Source organism: Porites lutea, chromosome 7 (genome assembly GCF_958299795.1).
Source record: "Porites lutea chromosome 7, jaPorLute2.1, whole genome shotgun sequence".
NCBI classification, from domain to species: domain Eukaryota; kingdom Metazoa; phylum Cnidaria; class Anthozoa; order Scleractinia; family Poritidae; genus Porites; species Porites lutea.
The window spans coordinates 34,851,746-34,870,816 of record NC_133207.1 but is presented as its reverse complement, the minus strand read 5'-3'; the positions used below and the strand labels follow the sequence as shown (position 1 = coordinate 34,870,816).

Sequence of the window (19,071 nt, the reverse complement as noted above, 5' to 3'; positions counted from 1 at the left end):
TGAAGTTGCTGAATACATTTAAAAGGACATATGAATTTCAGTTAACTGAAAATATGAGCCCAATATACCAAATAGTTGCTTATTAACAAAAAGTTGAAAGTTCCAGAACTGAGATGAAGACATTACCACTGTCAAAGCCTTATTGCCAAACAATTCACACCAAACAAGATTTTCACGTATGTTTTTTGTTGTTTCTCCTATTTTTGCCTTAATAGATTTGTTTTGCGAAAACGATTATCCTGTGTACTGACTCCATTAAATAAGGGAAAGCAGAGATTCAAAATGACTTATTTCTCTGACCTATAAAAAAAATTTAACCCACCCCCTGTCATTTCATATTTCAGTAGTTATCCACCCCCTATCATAAAAGAAACAAACTGAGCAAATAAATACAATGTGGTGTGAATATGTAAGCTTATTGATTTATTACTTTGTTACACCAACAAGTGGGCCTTTTTTACTTTGCCTGGTCTATCCAGAAATTCCAAACTGCTTACAAGATTAAAAAAGAAAATAAAACAAATCCTTTCAACAGCTCCACCCTTGACTCCAAAGCTGAACGGAATAGAATAAAAGAAATGGCAATGAGATTCAGGGATGAATAATTCACTTCTTTTGTTCTTCTCTTCCTTAGCCTTGGAGCCAAGTGTGAAATTTTAATGTGAAACTGGGGCCTAAATGGTGTACACAGTCTGACAAGTGCATACCATCAAATATTATTCTTTAAACTAACGTGATGTGACGCGATGCTTCACAGCACTACACCTTCATGACATGATTGAAATGTTCACTCTTCAAAATTATCTAGCGGACTGGCCGCTCTGACTCCCAGAGCAGCTTCTAATGAAAACTGTTTTCAAAATTAAATGAAATATTTTTAACCCTCTAAGTCCCAATAGTGACCAAGATCAAATTTCTCCAAACAAGATCCATACACTGCCAAGAGATGTTATAAGCAGTAACAAAATGATCACACAAGAGAAAATGCCTTGATCTATTATCAAATTCTCTCTACTTATTCTTGAAGGAAATGTATAGAGATCAGTTTGGAGAATTTGTACGTGGATACTGGGGCTTAAAGGGTTAAGGCCCACCACAGTGAACTGCGAACGAGAAAAAGGCTTCCTTTTTTCACCAAGCATAATTGAAGGCCTAATAATGTTACACAAAACTAAAATGTCATGAGATGATTGTGTAAGAAAAGTTTGTAGCAGACTACAGAAATAGTTGTAGTTCTTCAGTGGACTGTAGATTTTTACTGAGCTGGTCACTTGATCTCTGATCTGGAAGCATGGCAGGCTGAAAGAGGAAACAGAAAATCGATGAGAATTTCCTTTTGAGCGAAAACACACTTTTTCTGTTTCTTTATTACTGCCCAGTAGATAATCGAGTACCAGCTTTTTCAATTTCTCGTTCCTCACCTAATCTGCAAAGACGACCTTGTGTATTTGACGCGGGGAAGTGCAGAGTTGATATAATCCTGGTCGATTTTTTGGCACCTTTGCTGTAACAGGCACTAGGCTCTCCAAACTCTCCGTCCACTGTTCACCGCTGAGTTCCAGTTTGTAAAGGTTCCTTGAGACATTCTTGTACCAGAGAAGGGAAACATCACCTTGTTGATTGAGAGAATGGATCTGTCCGATCAGGACTTTTGGGCAGTTAAGCTTGCTATGCTCTTCCACCACAGCTACAAAGTCACCCGGTTTGAATGGGCAGTCACCGAAACTCTGCGGTTGGCCATTATCGGGTTCCTCTTCCAAATGGTCCTCTGCATACTCCCTGGCTAGGTTGACAGCAAGCTGCTTTCTGTCATTGGCGGTACCGCGGTCATAGGTACGCTGGGCTTGTTGCCATGAATGTCTGAGAGCGGCCGCCAATGATGCCTTAAGGGCATCTGTGCAATCACTGTGAAATGGAGAACTTATTTTAGAGATGGCTATGAACACGAAGAAAGGCAGACCTACCAAATACTACCCGCCAAAATTTAATGTGTGGAAAATATTTGTAATCATTGGTTGTCTTGTTCACCTACTGTTAATGCTGATCACCAGTGGTCCAATGTATATGTTTTAGTTGATTTTTTATCTCAGGTAATTTTATTCTCCTTTTGTTTTTGAGTATGGTGATGTATGGCAAAGACGTTTAAACCAAAGGAAAATAAAAATTACCTGACATAAAAAATTAACTACAACATATATTTCATAAAATGTCCTATTGTTATAAATTCTATATTGCACATAGCTTTTCTCTGGTTTTATTTTTTTTATTTAGGGAAATGTCACAGAGCAACCTCCAGTTTTCCTTTTTCAAGATGTTTTATAATTTTTTATTTCTATAAGATTATGATGCTCCTTTGAGTAAGGTTTTTCAGCAACAATAATCAACTCACACCAGTGCATGACCGAGAAAGAGAAACAAAAAAATTCAATCCCAGGATAAAGTTGGACTGATGTGAATATCTCTAAGTTTGTTGAGTGAGTATTTTTACTTTGAGGAGGCAGAAAAAAAGCTGTGCAGTGTATAGTAGAAAAAAATAATTATCTTACTCTCTGCCATACGACCAGGTGATGAAAGCAGATCGAAGCATATTCACTGTCACCAATCTTCCAGTCAGGCTACGAAACAAACTTTTCATGTGTGCAGAGAACGCAGGTCCCGAGAATCTGTGACCCTTCCTGTTCTGCAAGGTACAAGTTAAAAAAGACATGGATGAACACTGAACTAAAGTTGGAAAAACACTCGGATCTTTCTAGTAAAATTGACAATAATATTGAACGTGTGAAAGAAACAGTGATTCTTACAGGTCCAGCTTTTGCTTTCCTAGAACCATGTGTTCCAGTACAAAGAAATACAAAGATAGCATTGTATTAACTGAAGGGTGAATTGGGTCGAGAAAGCACCCTCGCTGAATTTAATGCTCGTCCTAAAAGATGATTTTCCAGATAAAATAACCCCAACTACTGAAATGAAGATAACCAATTGAAAGGATTCACCCTCACAAGGGTGTTTTTTTGTCCATTTTCACCCAAATAAGATCTCAATAAGGTGAAAATTTGGCACGATTCACCCTTGAAGGGTGAGAAATGTCAGGGTAAAACCTTACTGTGTCCAATTTAGGGTGATAATTTAAATCCACTCACCAGAAGCAAGTAGTCCCCACTGTCATCCTTTGCAAGGAGTGGACGGAAATCGTTGATGTAATTTACCAGAACTTTGTATAGTTCATGGTCACGCTGAAAAGAAGGAGAATCCTGTTTAAGTCCACTTTGCCTTTTAGAAACCAACATGAAAATTCTTTGCACTGTATCTTCCCTTTGCTAATGTAACATTTGTGCAACAAGGGACACGAGTTTTGGGAATTATGAAAAACTGAGTAGTGATCTCACCTGCAGAGTTAGCTCATCCCTTCCAGATGTCCCGGATGTGATAATCGCAACGCCATTCTACCTGTAGCCAAACCGTTTCTCCGGGAGTAAGAGGCAATCTAAAAATGTAAAATGTAAAATGTAATACATAACAAAACAAAAATTCATTAAAATACAAGAAAAAAAGAGGCAATCTATCCATATTTAGGGCTACGCGCACATTTATTTTACCCATACCATACACAGAAACGCTCTATCGTAAGGTGTGTAACAGTTGGGTTAGCAATGATGCGATGATTGAGGCAAAGTCCCGAACCATATGCTTTAAAGTTATCCCCTTGTTCTGTCCGTGATGTATTTTCAAGACACCTTGGGCTATGTGCCCTAATGGCCAGAGCACACAGTAGTAAAAATGCACGCATGACCCAGCTGTTGGCAAGCAGCACAGCATTGCACCAAATTTACACTCTTGCAGTGCCTTGTCAGTTGTCTCCAGCTGAGAGAGTACAAAGGAAGACCAAGGTGAAAGATCTTCTGTGTAAAATCTTTGACTGCAAGAGGAACAGATTGCAGTGCCTGAAGCACATCGGCCAGTTGGCCCAGCTCTTGCCAAGACTTCTGTGTGTCCAGTTGGTCACAGGGCACTCTCTCTTCTGGGATGACTTGAGGAAAGTGGCACGTGCAGTGAATTCCCAGCCAAATCAACAGTCAAAATTAGCTGCAATAGTTGCCATTGGGAGAAAACTTCCTCCAGCGTCCCCTTGGAGAGCATTCCTCACCTCAGAGAGGACTGCAGATGAGGAGGCTATTATCCAAAGATTTGGCTCCTAATGTGCAAGCGCTTTTCAGTGCATTAGTTCTGTATTTCTTAACACCTCTGGAGGGTGAATATTAAGGATTTCTTTCATATTGATATACAGTAAACTTAAATTTGTTGTTAAGATCTAGAGACATAATAGGAGAAAAATGCAAGTATTTAAAGAGCAATTAATTTTGATATTCCACTTAACTTATTCCTAAAATAGTTGGCTGAATAGTTTTCCCCCAGATGGTATTGCACAACTATATTTTGATGTAAACAAAGTGGCAGGTGCAGTGAATTCCCAGTCAAATCAACAGTCAACATTTATAGCAGCAGGTAGTTGCCAACAGGAGAATTTCCAAGACTTTCAGCTTTGTGTTACATAGAGGAGTAAGACAGTTTGAAATTGAGAAAACTGAAATAGTTTGCTAAATTGTGAAAAATGAAAATATGAAAAAATTATATGAAAAATTAAAATATAGAGAATATATTCAGTGCGGTAGAAAATAATTACTCAAAACTCTGTATGTATTCAAGATATTAAGAAAAGAGAAATTGGAAACATGTATAAGGAATATTTTAACACATCCCTTTTATCAAGCAAAAGGTTTCATTTATTTTGCAAAATGTAATTACACCAAAGACATAGGTTGCAGACCAAGGACCACTATGCGAAATTTGGTGATAGTTTTCAAGAGTCTTTAAAACAAAAAATTCAAAGTCTTCAGCAAATTTGCTTCCAACGGCAGAAAAATTTTTATCTCAAAACCTGTCCTACAAAAAGGCACATCTTCCTGTTGCGTTTTATTTATTCACAAGCAAAAGTAAACATGACCATGTAATTCATGGTGCCGCAAAAGTACATGTACGAACTTCAAGAAAGACGAATTAACTTACTGTCAACAAGCTTGAATTTCACGTCTTCAGGTTTAGTTAAAACAGCAACACCATGGGGTTTTGTGCACAGACTCAACAATAATTTGACCAACACACTCTCTTTCACCTCGCTGTTCAATATCCTTGGGTTTTAGCAGTGGAGGGGTAAACACAAAATGAGTTTTACACCTGGCATGAATTTTCTAGAAATAAGGTAGTGTAGATTGTTGGATACTGTAAGTCATGAGAAACAGCTATGAATGCAGTCTCTGAAACAATACTGTGTAGTGACCCATGCTTTTAAAAGTTTAGAACTTAGCTTTTGGCTTGGGAAACTAGGAAGCCCAAATCAGCTAGAACTTCATAGAAGTGTGTGTGCGCTCTAGAATAATAACAACAATATAGCAAAGGAAAAAAATAGCAATAACAATCACCAAATGTAGACTGAATAATAATGAAAGAACTCCATTAGGGCCCGTAACCCTTATCCTTTGAGCTATTCCACCGAGCCGAATAACAATATTATTCCTCGACAAGAAATTAAACATACAAATATAATTTCACTGGAAAATAGTTCAAAGAAAGCTGCTGAGGACAACGTGTTTGCTCTTTCACTGTGATCAGTGAAAAACTCCGGATAAAAATTATCTAGCAAAAGAACAAAATAGACGATGCTTCGAAAGTTAGAGGAATGAATCCGCCATTTTGTTTGACGTCCTCACATGAAAATTGTTGCTGATATGCACATGAAAATGCCTCCGTTACACAAATATAGCACTGAATAGAAAACATGCGGACTCACCGGCTTGGCAGGCTTGTCTGGAAGAGTGTGTCTTGCTTTCAGGACGAGAAAACAATTCCGATTTGTACAACACGATCACAATGTCTTGGTAGTTAAGGTAAGTGTGCCTGCCATGGAGCTTGTCAGCGGAGGTATGTTTGTGGTGTTGTATGCGACCTTGAAAGATGACCCTGTTTTGGCAACTTTTGACAGTCTCTGGTGCTTACCTGGCAGTAGAAAAGTGCCTAAGAAACTGTGGGAAATGTAGACAGGAAACTAAAGTTCGCGTCTGGAGCGTTTTCGAGAGGTGAGGTTCAGCGGGAGTTTGAAAAGATGGGTGGAAAAACGCGTTGGTATTTTCAAGATGGCGCCTGCTGCTTTGGATAACCAATTTCGGTAATGTTTATTGTACATGTTCTGTCGGGTACAAGGTTTTATTGAGTTTTCAATAAAGGCGGAAACAAAGTTGAAGCCAACTGCTTGAAAAACAAAACCCCAAAAAACTTGCTTGGCCTTTGAATACGCGCTTTTGGTCAGTCACTTGCCGTATTTTTGGTTTTGTTTTGTTGTGGTTGTTTTTTGGGGGGACGGGGGGGGAAGCGGGGAAAAATATAAATCTGTTTTATTATTTTTCCCTTCTTTTTTTAATGCAACACCATCTATGTAAATGGTACTGCGAAATAAACGTTGTTGTATTGCTTAGCGTACCAAATGCTCGGTTTAAGTTTGTGGGCAGCGTCCCTGGTTTACCTGCGCGGGATAAAGTTCAGTAGAGATCACCTGTTTGTGGCAAAAAATAGAAAAAGCAAAAGCAAAACAAAACACTCGAAAACAACTTAGCTTTTGATTGACAAAAAACTGATGCAGCGGCCTAAAAATTAATGTGGCCGAAACAGGCCCAGTTCATGGTATGGGCGTCGGTGCGGGTTTCAGATTACAATCTCCCCCATTGAAAAGCAGGGACCATAGCCTTTGCGCTTGCAGTTGCGATGCGTGGGGAAACACCAACACAGGTAGTCTATCGTTTCGTTCCTTTCTTACCTTGTTTTTATTATTGGACTTTTTCCTTTTTGTTTTGTTTTGTTTTGTTTTTTCATGGCGATTCTCTTTCTCTTTCCTGCAAAAAATATCATCGAGTGGCATATATGGCAATGATTCTTAACCGACCGCACCCAGCTACACAGCCAGTCTTGAGTAAACCTACCTTTTTGTTTTCTGTATGACAGGAAAAACAAGAGAGAGAGAGAGAGAGAGAGAAAAGACTAAAAGAATGGATTTCTCGACCGAAGCACAAGAAACCCGTGGCCCTGGGTCACCCTCCAAACCGGTGAGACGTTTTCTTAGCTACTAGTGGAGATACGATACCATTGTTTGGGCGTGATACTACAGCGTTTAAGCGCTTAAACGCTCAAGTTGTTTCTTCAACATTGGTCTTAGAAGAGCCGATTCATTATGCGTTACAGATCTGCAGCCATCAGTTCAGTAAAGAGACTTTTCATGCTGACGGTTCCAACAGTAACCAATTTTCAGCTATTAGTTCAGTAACCTCTCCCTTCTCCCCTTAACACTACCCCAGCTCGCGGTTTCTAGAGCTTCTCTAAGGTTCATGTTTTTTTTGTTTCTTTGTTTCTCACAGAAGCGGCCCAAGTTCAGAAAGAATCATCAGAATTCAGCTTTTCCGGATGACGTGGTAAGTGCTTGACCTCATCTTTTGAGGTCGTCGGATTTTCATTCAAGAATCTAAACCTGTCACTTGAGCGCTTAGTCATTTAATAGCGTGGAATTTTGCGATCTTATCTCCAAATGAGATCTCCCCTTTCCAGCTTCTTCCCCACCCAGGGTGGTGCGGGGAGTCAATGATTGTTTGATTTGTTGAGATTTTTTACTTTGTTTTTGTTTGGTTTTTCTGGTTTATTTATTTTCTGTCTTCCCTAAGAAAGCGTACGTTCCCCGACTTAGGCTTAGGCTTAGGCCAGCAGATGGCTGAAAATTCATTTTTGCCGTGAAGCCTGCAAATGTGATCATCGATCGCCACCTTTTGCGATGAAGTCATTAGTCATTTGTCTGTTTGCTTACCTGTGATCCGTGTTTTTTTTGTTTTTTGTTTTTTTTGCGTTTAAGGAAAGGCAAGCGAACCTCGCTGCTATGAACCCATCTTACAACGGCAATGATGCGGTAAGTTGGAATTTCTCTTTTCTTTTAAAGTTAAACGAAGCACGTGTGTTTGTAGTGAGATCAATTTTTGTCGCCTATTACCTCGCTATTACGTACACCCTTTGGTGCGCACATTAGGGGCTCTTTCAAAACATTATCCTAGAAAAGATATCCGGCTAATACGGGCCGCTCTTTCTCTACCCTGCGCTAAAAGGCTAAGTATTTTCATGTCTGTAAAATGACGAAATCATTCACAGCTTGGTTGCCAACAAGTCACCCCCAAAACCCTTGCAATTAACCGATTAATCACTTAGTTTCTTGGTCGCTCTTCCTTTCAGAGGGGACGATCCCAGAGCTACCAGAGACTCCTTATGGGCAGTCCGAGTTCGTCAGTACTCAATAACAACCACCTGGTGAGTACGATATTCGCGGAGCGCACGCATTGAAAGAGCGTCAAATCAAATGACATGCATTCTGCCTTGAGAAGCAGAAGGCGTTTTCTTCTTCATGATGCAATGATAAAACTTTATAAAGCATTTATACTACCTCATCCACAACAAGTCAATGTCATACGATGAGCTGCTCACTACGGCTAGCATGACATCCTTATATTGTAGGCGCTTACACCAGGCGTTAATTTCTTTTCAAATGCTTAAATGGTACGGGACCTACTTATATTGGAAGCCTTTTTAAATACAGACATACACCTTTTAACTGTTTTTATAACATAGCCGTAATTATTATCGATGTTATTTATACACGTTCGTATTTTGAACGAGTTTTTTAGCTCTTTGACGTAACGAGTTAAAATAAACGATTGATTGAAAAAAATTGATTGATGATTACCTGCCTTGTGAGAGTAGGTCATCCGCTGACATTCGTGGTTTTTTTGCGTTTCAGGAAAAGCAAGCTAGTCTTAAGGAGCAAGCTCCTAACAGCCTCGCGGCCAGGAGTTCATCTTACGAGGACGATGTGGTGAGTGAGGATTTTCTAGGCTTACATGAGTAGAGCGTTACCAGGGGGTGAACTTTAAAAAACCGTCTGTCTCAACAGTTCTCAAAATGCCTGTATGTGCAAACCTTTTCAATTTAATTTCTTCACTTGCTGTCTTAATGTTCCGAGGTGGTTATTTCTGCATGTTTCACACAGCGCTGAAATTTTAATGTAGTATATGTGCAAAATTCGCAGTAAAGTGACTTTCAGAGTCATAAAAAATATATACTTTAATGGTAATAATTTGACGCAGAATCTCTGAGCAATTCCGCCACCAGCGAATGAGCGCTCCACAAATTATGTGACCATAGGTCTTCTGCTGACACAAATTAAGCGACTGAAACACGTGTAATGCCCTCTTAATTGATAAGTCGATCAAGCGTCTGCTCCAATCGCGTCAGGGTCAATACGGGCACTCTTTCTCTACCGTGCGCTAAAAGGCTAAGTACTTTCATGTCTATAAAATGACGAAATCATTCACAGCTTGGTGGCCAACAAGTCACCCCGACACCCTTGCAATTAACCGATTAACCACTTAGTTTCTTGGTCGCTCTTCCTTTCAGAGGGGACGATCCCAGAGCTACCAGAGACTCCTTATGGGCAGTCCGAGTTCGTCAGTACTCAATAACAACCACCTGGTGAGTACGATATTCGCGGAGCGCACGCATTGAAAGAGCGTCAAATCAAATGACATGCATTCTGCCTTGAGAAGCAGAAGGCGTTTTCTTCTTCATGATGCAATGATAAAACTTTATAAAGCATTTATACTACCTCATCCACAACAAGTCAATGTCATACGATGAGCTGCTCACTACGGCTAGCATGACATCCTTATATTGTAGGCGCTTACACCAGGCGTTAATTTCTTTTCAAATGCTTAAATGGTACGGGACCTACTTATATTGGAAGCCTTTTTAAATAAAGGCATACACCGTACAGGCTTAGAGGCGAGGGTTGAATTTGGAATTACCTAACTTTAATCTTAAATTTAAGAAGAATTCTTTCACTTATTCATTAACTAAGTTATGGAACAGCTTCCCTTCTCAAGTGCGTCTTTCAAGTGATGCCAATGACTTCAGAAGTAAATTGCACGATTGCAGCTTTTTTAGAACGTGTCTCATAATGCACGATTGTAGCTTTTAACTGTTTTTAGAACGAGTATTATAGTTTTCCTAGTCACGTTTTTAGTATGTGACTTTTTAGTCGGTTTTAGCTTTTTATATTTTATGTTTTTATTAACAAATTTTTTATATGTATATATTTATTGAGTTGTTTTTAAAATTGAATAATATTATAACATAGCCGTAATTATTATAGATGTTATTTATATACGTTTGTATTTTGAACGAGTTTTTTAGCTCTTTGACGTAACGTGTTAAAATAAACGATTGATTGAAAAAAATTGATCGATGATTACCTGCCTAGTGAGAGTAGGTCATCCGCTGACATCCGTGGTTTTGTTGCGTTTCAGGAAAAGCAAGCTAGTCTTAAGGAGCAAGCTCCTAGCAGCCTCGCGGCCAGGAGTTCATCTTACGCGGACGATGTGGTGAGTGAGGATTTTCTAGGCTTACATGAGTAGAGCGTTACATTTGCAGGGGGTGAACTTTAAAAAAACGTCTGTCTCAACAGTTCTCAAAAGGCCTGTATGTGCAAACCTTTTCAATTTAATTTCTTCACTTGCTGTCTTAATGTTCCGAGGTGGTTATTTCTGCATGTTTCACACAGCGCTGAAATTTTAATGTAATATATGTGCAAAATTCGCAGTAAAGTGACTTTCAGAGTCATAAAAAATATATACTTTAATGGTAATAATTTGACGCAGAATCTCTGAGCAATTCCGCCCCCAGCGAATGAGCGCTCCACAAATTATGTGACCATAGGTCTTCTGCTGACACAAACGTCTTCCGGGAAATTAAGCGATTGAAACACGCGTAATGCCCTCTTAATTGATCAGTCGATCAAGCGTCTGCTCCAATCGCGTCAGGGTGTAATCAGCGAAGGAAGCTAGGGTGAATATTTTCCCGAAATTTTGACTTTGATTTCCTTGTCTCCCTCTTAAAAAATTGCTTTCGATGAAAATAGTTAATATCCTTCTTGAGTGAAACGCTAGGAGGTGTCGACTTCAATGTTTTATTGTTTTGGTTTTTGTTGTTTGAAAATTGGACTTGTGAAAGTTACAAAAAAACAAATAACATGTGGCGTGTCTTCCAGTAGCGTTTACAGCCGAGATGTAAATCAAATCTTAGCAAACCAAAGGTTGAAAAGACTACTTTAAGAACAAAGGCTGTTATAGCACTGTCTCAGTTGCACGTTAACCCTGAGATTTTAACAAAACCTGCGGGATAAAAACGCTAAACGCGCAATTGCAGACAAAAAAAGGAAAAGTGAGAAAAGAATTGTAAAATGTGAACAAAAAAAAAAGAAAGAAAAAAGGCGAAAGAGGCGAAGTAGTACACACAAGCATTAAGAGAAGTAAAGTATGCTTATACTAAGAAAAATGACTTCAGTTTAGAAGCCAATTCAATTATTCTTAAAATGAAGAAAACAGAACCAATTTTTTTGTAATCCTGCCTATAAAAACAACGAGCTAATGTTTTTTTTTTCCTTTCCTCCTTGGAGTTTTAAATGCATCTTTTTCATATGTTTTTCTTCGTAAGATCAGTTATTTTTTTTACCTTAATTTTATTGCAGTTATTTTCTTTTCGTATCATTCCTGGCCCGCCTAGACTAGCTATAGCTGTTTGCGGTGCCAGGACACTTGTAAAAATATTCTTTAGAAAATTTATAATAAAGTCTTGAATTCTCTCTTGAAGTCTCGAACGCAGCAATACTAGAGGCATTGAGTTCTGAATTTCAGAGCTAAGGGAATTAGATAATTTAAAACACAAGTGAAAATTTCCTTACATTTGTCCTGCAGTAGGGCAAGCGGAACGAATTCTTACTTCAAGCGTTGCGTGAATGTACGGCACAGTTAAAACATGTTTTTGTCCCTATCGTTTTTTGTAAAGATACTTAGTTTGATAATATCTTCAAATTTTACAATTCGTAAGTTCACAAAAAAAAGATTTGGTATACTCCTGGTAGAATATTCTAACAACCCGTTCTTGAGGAGTAATCAAACGTTTAAGATTGACTGATGACTTGAGTCCCCGACACTCGCACAGTAATGTAAATATAAAAATAAGGATAAGGTAAACTATAATAGGGAGTGCATAAGCAGTTCATTATGAAGGCAGAAACTTGATTTGTGAATATTGCCCACTCATGATTGTGAGACTTTTCTTGTTACGTTAGCCGCGTAAGATTCAGAGTTTGCGGATTTCAGTTTGACGTTGCTGAGTCTGAGGTGTACAGGAGGCAATGAATTTCATTATCAACTTCGTCATAAAAGCCGTCTTAAGACGATCTCCAACTAGTTTTCAGGTAGCTTAGGAAAGCAATAGAGTGCAGAGTCGGTTCTTAAACTGTGTTTGTCTGATCTGCGTTTGGCTCAGGCCTTTATGTCATTGAGTTGTTTTTATTATTTTGTTCTAAATATCCTGATCTGCGTCGATCGGTTTTGAAAGTAGAGCAAGAGAAAAGAAAGCTACAAGCACCCCAAAATGACCTATCAGTAAGCATTAGCATTAAAACATCACAATTTAACCAAAATACAGTAACTGGAAACTTGTTAAATTTTAAGGCAACTTTTCGTGCCGTAAACCTACACCAGTGTATCAAAGAAAGCAAACTGTAGTTTTCCAACAAGTTACATTGTATTTACATATAATGTCATTTTTGTTTACTTTCATTAGGGAAACGTCACATCAGCTTCCCTTTCTTGTGCCGGACAGAACGAAGACCCGGTTGACACCTTGTTTGAAGTCCCTGACAGCCAGGGTAATTTTTACCATGCCTTTATAGAAGTATGCGACAAGGTTTTCAGTGGAACCCCAAGACAAACCATCAAGTCGCGCATGCGAACATTGGGACTTAATCTAGTGCGATGTCCTACTACCGTCCTTGACATTGTTAGAAAGGCCAGGCCAGGACTTTGTAATTACAAAGTCATTTCGCTTATATCTAAGCGAGACGTCTTTGTCTTACAAGCTTACCACCAATCGCGCGTACAAAACGAAAGTAGCAGGTGTTTTAACCTAGGCAATGCTAATTCATGCGCCAGTTACCTGCAGAAAGCTAGTCTAGACCTTTCATTCATAGATTTCAGTCAAAGGGCAAAGAACCAGTCACTCGCATTGCCTTTCCGCGATGTAACCGGTACAAATCTGCCTACGGGACAAAATTTATCTGCCCTCTGTCACGCTTGCAAAACAATGCCCACCACTGCTACTGACACCGAGAATAGATGTCACTCTTTCCTTGGGACGACGGCTGCTCAGATTCCGTGGTATTCTGAAAGCGCCTGTGCGAGTAAGTCGGCCGACCGGCGATCGAAAGAAAGGGGCGAAGAATTGGAAGAAGATGAACAGCAACGACGACAACAAGAGCAAGAAGAAGAAGAAGAAGAAGAAGAAGAAGAAGAAGAAGAAGAAGAAGAAGAAAAAGAAGAAGAAGAAGAAGAAGAAGAAGAAGAAGAAGAAGAAGAAGAAGAAGAAGATGACGACGACGAAGAGGAAGGGGAAGAAAAAGAGGAAGAGACAGGACAAGAAGAAACACTGAAAGAAACGGAGAGACAAGAAAAAAAAGGAGTAGCGGTGGAAGAAAGTGACGAAGAAGGAGAGAACTTGAGTTTTGAGCCCGGCGAATCAGGCGCCGACGTGAAACTAGAGGAGGTAGAAAGTATCTTAGAAAGTCGAGGACTAGATCCCGTGCCATTTAAAAGGGTCGTGAGGGAAATCAAAGCGATGAAAACCTTTTATACTAGCGAGTTTAATCACAAGAGGCGCTCTGGCAAAATAACAATGACGACGTGGCTAAAACTCGTCGAACGCCTTGTCACTTTCCTAAGTTTCGGCGCGAGTAAGTTGGAGGTGACGCCCTCGTTAGCCCTGGTAAAAAACCTGCCGCTCGTAGAGTCTTTCATTAGCCACCTGCGTACGGACAGGCGAGTGCAAAATTCCACTGCCGCCTGTTATATTCAATCTTTGGTGACCACTTCAAACTTCCTGGGTGCAGACCAAAGGTACGGGGATTTTCAAGGTGACTCTGTCTCTAGTGACCTTCGCGCGCTCAGACGGCAATTGGAAAGAGCAAAAGCCTTCACAACTAGCATGCCGGACGTCAGACTTTTATGGCCTCAGTACCAAGAGTTGGTTCGAAGCCTTCACTGCCAGTACCAGGACGCACCTGCCGCAAGCAAGGCGCGGCTGCACATGGATTTTACGATGCTTCTCCTTTTCGCTGTCAATCCAGGTCGAGGCAGAGAACTGAGGACTCTTCGCTTGCTGACGGAAATGCCAGAAGGCGGCGTGCAGACTCTGTTAAGAGGCTTGCCCGAAGGCGACAATGTAGTAGTCATCTCAGACAACGGCCCAGTCTGGTTGGTTGAGACGGGGTACAAGACCGCCGCAAAATATGGCCCAAACGTCGTGCAGTTTGATCAAGAGTTTGATTTCCTGACACACCACCTCAGGGAATACAGAACAAGGTCGAGACCAAGACTGCTTTGCAGAGAGAGCAGTCACGACTACTTCTTTGTGAACAAACGCGGCATGCCTTTCCGATCATCGAGCTCATTTTCCCTCTACCTATCGACCATTTTTAAGAGAAACTTGGGCTTGTCCTGCGGGATAAATGAAATGAGACATGCCCTGGTCGAGCACTTTCGATCTTCGCCTGAAAGTTCTGACGCGAGACTTGCCGAATCTCTTGCGCGTGTTTGCAAACACACTTTGAGAACCCAAATAAATATTTACGATCGCCGAACACAACAGGAGCGCACGTCACAAGCATTACGCTACCTCGGTAAGTCGGCCTTGAATTCTATTTTTGATGAGCCTCCGACTACCTCAGGAGCGACCTCTTCCGATAACGAACAGGAAGTAGATTCAGATGATTTGCCGTCTCCCGGAGAATTATGCGCGCTTATTCCTTCCGATGTGAACCCAGGGCGGCCAGACGTTTTTTTAGCCAAAGTATTGAAGTACACCCACGACGGAAGAGACGTTCGGTTGGCCTGGCTTCGAGAATTAGATACGCGCCCAAATTATTACGAATTTCAAGCGGGGACGGATGTTTGGCAAGAAAAAACCAGCGCTCTGATCTATCCTATCGACGTTCACTTCCATCGACTTGAAGGGTTGTACGAGCTCAGGACACCCAAGAGACGCATCTTTACGCTTGTTCGGAAACCATCCACTCAACCGTAGGCATCTCAGAACCATCTTGGAAAGGCAAGGCGATCAAGTTTTTGACTCCCTTTGAATGTCCTTGATTGAACGAACTATCAAACGATTGGCAAACAAATATATATTTATATAAAAAAATTATAAAAAAAAACAAAAAAACATTAAGCATGACCCGTGACTTGCTCACGCCTTATTGTCTGAAATCGTTATGCAAATGCAGACTGCGAGAACTGCGCAGTCACGATCATAATTTTTCTTCTTCTCTTGTGAATCGCGCTATAACCGTCAAATAATTGCAGACCAAAGGCTAGGCTTTCCGCTGCCGTGGTAAGACCGTTAGCGCGCGTGCCTAACGTCTTCTGTCTTCAGGCTGGGAGGAAGGCCTCCTGCACATCTGGGACAGATTGCACGGTGCATGCGGGCGCGCGCGAGGTTTCTTCCCACGCCAGTGGATGGCCCAGCTTTGTTCCTTCTGCTTATTTCACTTGTACGCGTGATTTACCAGCTCTCAACCTTCAAATCGTAGCAGCTTGCCCATCTGTCGTGTGTGAATACTGTCATGTAATGCTCAGCAAGTTGTTTGAGTCGCGTGCCCTTCACGAGAAGGCACGTCCTGTTATCTGCTGAGGGTAAACGGCATTTGGATTATAGTTTGAGTTTTAATTGGAGCACACGTGTTTCATTGTCTTTTAGAGTCACGAAAGATGGGCAAGCGAAAAAAGAAAAAATCCGTACAACGCTACCAGCGAGACATGGCACGGCTGGAAAAACATCTTCAGTCAAAGTGTTTAGTGTGCCTCGGTAGTCTTGAGGTTCCTTCTAGCAGACTCTCATGCTGTCGGAAACGAGTTCACGAGGAGTGCCTTCTTAAGTGGTTTGTTCATTCCGAGGGACGGATACGAACTAGTTGCCCACATTGCAAGCAGTCTATTTTTCCTTTCAATCTTACAGAAGGCCCTCCCCGGTGCATCCCTTTAGGGTTCTTTCCCTTTGCATTTACGCGTGTCCATTTCGCGCCACTACAGCCGCGATTGGAGGACATCGAGTGGCGCTTTCTCAATCCAAGACCAATTCCAGAACCACCCCCGGGGTGGGCAGACTTTCTTCAGCATGGTCGGGCTACGCGTGCTTGGGAAGTAAACTAAAATGTAAACTTTAATGTGCGTTCATAAGAGAGCGGTATAGTTTATAGTTTAGTTCATCTATTTTAATACTTCGTCATTTTTAGTACTGTAGTTTGTAGTTTTTTTTATGCAGTGCCCTATTGAAAACCACATTATGTGACATAGGCCACCTGTAAAAAGAACTTTTTTCTTATTATGGCTAGTGAAGGCAGGTTTCAGCAACCACGACGTTGCCAAGGCAAAGAGAACGTCAAAAAAGCGGTGCGAGTTTTTTGAGCGGCTTCAAAATCTCTGATGTAGATCAACTCATTCTTGCACGAATATTAAGGTCTGAAGTTACTTTGGTCTAAAAAATTGGACGTGAGCCGTCTCTTTATCAGATATGAAGACACTCATTCAGCATTGAATTATTTAGTTTTGAAATGAAGCTTTGATATAAAGATTCTGTATCTAAATGTCCTCGGTATAGGTGGTTTTCATCCAATCTCAGGAGACACAAATAACAATGGTGAAATGAACAAATGCTGGTGGGCAAACAAAACGAGCTAATGAACGATTTTTTGTTTACTGTCCACCAGCATGGCGGCGATGACGTAACGTGAAAACCACCTATAACGATATTCTTTGCCCGGGTAGCCGTAAAATATTCGGAATACTATTGAAACAGGGAAACACCTGCAGCTCGGTATTCTACTTCAATTTGACACCAATAAAGTAAATTGGCCACCGTAAAGATGTTTCCTCTTTTTTTTTTTCTTTTTCTCTATGACCTGAATTATGGCGCTTCCTATTAAGGAAACTTTTAACGCAGACAGAAACCTTCCAGTTAGACTGGAACAGAATGTTTCCTTTAACCTGCAAAATCACAAACTTCACAACGCCTAGTAAGCTTCAAGAGATTTTTCAGTGCGAAAAATACTCCACGAAACCTGCTAATAACGTTGTACAAACGTGACGTTTATCAAATTTGGTTAAGTTGACTTCCCGTTATTATCTCTGCAGTGAATAATTGGAAGACAGACTTCTTCTTCTATTGCAAAAAGTTCCTTTTTTCAAACGAGCTAATCACCATGCTCAGATCGCGAAAGTTATTTTAAGATACTTTCGTGACTGTTTTTAACCGGACAATGATGACAATATTCTAGTTAATCAACCACGAGAGTAGAGACCCTATTTTTAGGGAGTTATTATAAGTCCAAAAATGGAGTAAAAATTTTAGGTACAGGATAACTCCTTTTTTGGGGTTATTTCAACTCCTCAATATCTGGGGTCACTTTTATTCCTGAAAAAGAGTTCTTTAAACCCCTTTTTGGAGTTAAAATAACTCCCCAAAAAATAACTCCACTGTAAGGAGTTAAATTAGGCCCACTAGAGGAGTTATTATAACTCCTTGAAAATTACTGTGCAGTTATTTTAAATAACGAAATGCTGAGAAATTCACCTTTAAACCGACTTAGCGGACTTGCGGTTTCTAAGCTTCGAGAAAGGCCGGCGAAGCATGTCAATCAATCTGAATTATGTTGCGTGGGAAAATAGGCTTAAGCAAACCTGAAGTAAAAAAGATAGGTTGTGTGTGAAGCTTTCTTTTACTGGAAGAATTCACAATTGACTTGTCTTCAAATATTTCTTAGCTTTGTGCGCAAGTTGCCTGTGATTGGTCTATTAAAGAGGTGAATGGGGGTATTTTTGAGGGCTTATTACCGGCGAAGGGAGGAAGTTGGCCAGCTAAAAAACTGTGCGTATTATATAATAGAGAGTGAACTGCGCGCTGGTGACAGTCTCAAGTTTGTGACACGCGGTGTTTGGCTCTGAGAGACGAACGAAGATCGGCTTGCGATAGAGTATAAATGTGACGGTGTATGGAACGGGGGAGACTGGAACCAAACGGCCACCGGCGCCGCCATCTTGTCAGCTGATGTGCGATCCTCGCTCGAGTTTTGAGTTTGAGGGCGAAAATAAAACACAATCCTGTTGTGGGAAAAGGCAGCAAGTGCTAGGTAGGTTTTTGCAATAGTGCTTTTATTGTTTTTGTTAGAAAGAAATGGCTATAGACCGGTCCCAGAAAATTTCGGCGTTTAAGACTAGTCATCAGCATAAAAGGAGCTACAATAGCGTGCGTGCAGCATGTGTTGGAGAATCGCAGGAAATACAGGCATTTTCTATAATTTGTCCACCTATCAGTCATAGTTTAATAATGGTAATAGACCTTGTCGCAGTTTTCGACGCCATCTTGACGAATAGGCAAACGCGTTAGAAATTACAGTACTTGTATTAGAATCTTATGTCCAATAATTTCCGTAGAAAGGCTGTTTTGCAAAAAATATCTGAATTTTAAACTAATGCTTCACTCCTAGGGATTCTACTGGAAAAAAAAAAAAAAAAAAGAAAGAGAACATTGAGGGCGTTACATGCGCTAGAAGACGCAGAACCACTTTTTGAAATTTTCTATACATTTGTCTGTAAGTCGGAAAGTCCCGGGAAAAATTACAGACAAATATATGGTAAATCTAAAGCAAGCCTCCGGAGAAATTTAAGCACAGGTACGCGCCCCCCCAATTTTTTAGTACAATCCTTTGTTTGGTAGCGCTTTAGTTTAGAAGTCATACCTTTTTCAGAACAGCCGTTTTACGGAAATTATTCGACATTAGATTCTCATACAAACACTGTAATTTGTCACGCGTTCTCGTCA

At 40.4% G+C, this 19,071-nt stretch overlaps 2 protein-coding genes across 4 annotated transcripts; one reads left to right on the top strand and one right to left on the bottom strand.

The window, feature by feature from the left end:
* Window positions 1-402: 402 nt before the first annotated feature.
* LOC140943275 (uncharacterized) lies at window positions 403-5,953 on the bottom strand. 3 transcript variants are annotated; one of them, XM_073392347.1, is made up of 7 exons: window positions 5,846-5,953; window positions 5,065-5,246; window positions 3,387-3,484; window positions 3,141-3,233; window positions 2,547-2,680; window positions 1,422-1,905; window positions 403-1,299 (listed from the first exon to the last, which is right to left on the bottom strand). In XM_073392347.1, exons 5-6 carry the CDS (start codon window positions 2,633-2,635, stop codon window positions 1,422-1,424), a joined length of 573 nt encoding a protein of 190 aa, XP_073248448.1. In that variant the 5' UTR covers window positions 2,636-2,680; window positions 3,141-3,233; window positions 3,387-3,484; window positions 5,065-5,246; window positions 5,846-5,953; the 3' UTR covers window positions 403-1,299. The 3 variants fall into 3 exon arrangements, with proteins under 3 accessions (XP_073248448.1, XP_073248449.1, XP_073248446.1); XM_073392348.1 differs by having other exon boundaries at window positions 5,065-5,186; window positions 5,846-5,860; XM_073392345.1 differs by lacking the exon at window positions 5,065-5,246 and having other exon boundaries at window positions 5,846-5,951.
* A 1,141-nt stretch (window positions 5,954-7,094) lies between these two features.
* LOC140944852 (uncharacterized) lies at window positions 7,095-15,279 on the top strand. Its single transcript, XM_073393953.1, has 8 exons — window positions 7,095-7,151; window positions 7,461-7,514; window positions 7,946-7,999; window positions 8,317-8,391; window positions 8,879-8,953; window positions 9,535-9,609; window positions 10,443-10,517; window positions 12,766-15,279. Exons 1-8 carry the CDS (start codon window positions 7,095-7,097, stop codon window positions 15,277-15,279), a joined length of 2,979 nt encoding a protein of 992 aa, XP_073250054.1.
* Window positions 15,280-19,071: the final 3,792 nt, after the last annotated feature.

What these genes read in the sequence shown, in the direction of transcription:
- LOC140943275 (XM_073392347.1), bottom strand. Translation starts at nt 2,635, where the DNA reads ATGAAAAGTTTGTTTCGTAGCCTGACTGGAAGATTGGTGACAGTGAAT. An exon ending in ACCTGGTCGTATGGCAGAGA is followed by an intron (nt 1,906 to 2,546) that starts GTAAGATAATTA and finishes TCCATTTCACAG; the next exon opens with TGATTGCACAGATGCCCTTA.
- LOC140944852 (XM_073393953.1), top strand. Translation starts at nt 7,095, where the DNA reads ATGGATTTCTCGACCGAAGCACAAGAAACCCGTGGCCCTGGGTCACCC. An exon ending in CATCTTACGAGGACGATGTG is followed by an intron (nt 8,954 to 9,534) that starts GTGAGTGAGGAT and finishes TCTTCCTTTCAG; the next exon opens with AGGGGACGATCCCAGAGCTA. An exon ending in TACTCAATAACAACCACCTG is followed by an intron (nt 9,610 to 10,442) that starts GTGAGTACGATA and finishes GTTGCGTTTCAG; the next exon opens with GAAAAGCAAGCTAGTCTTAA.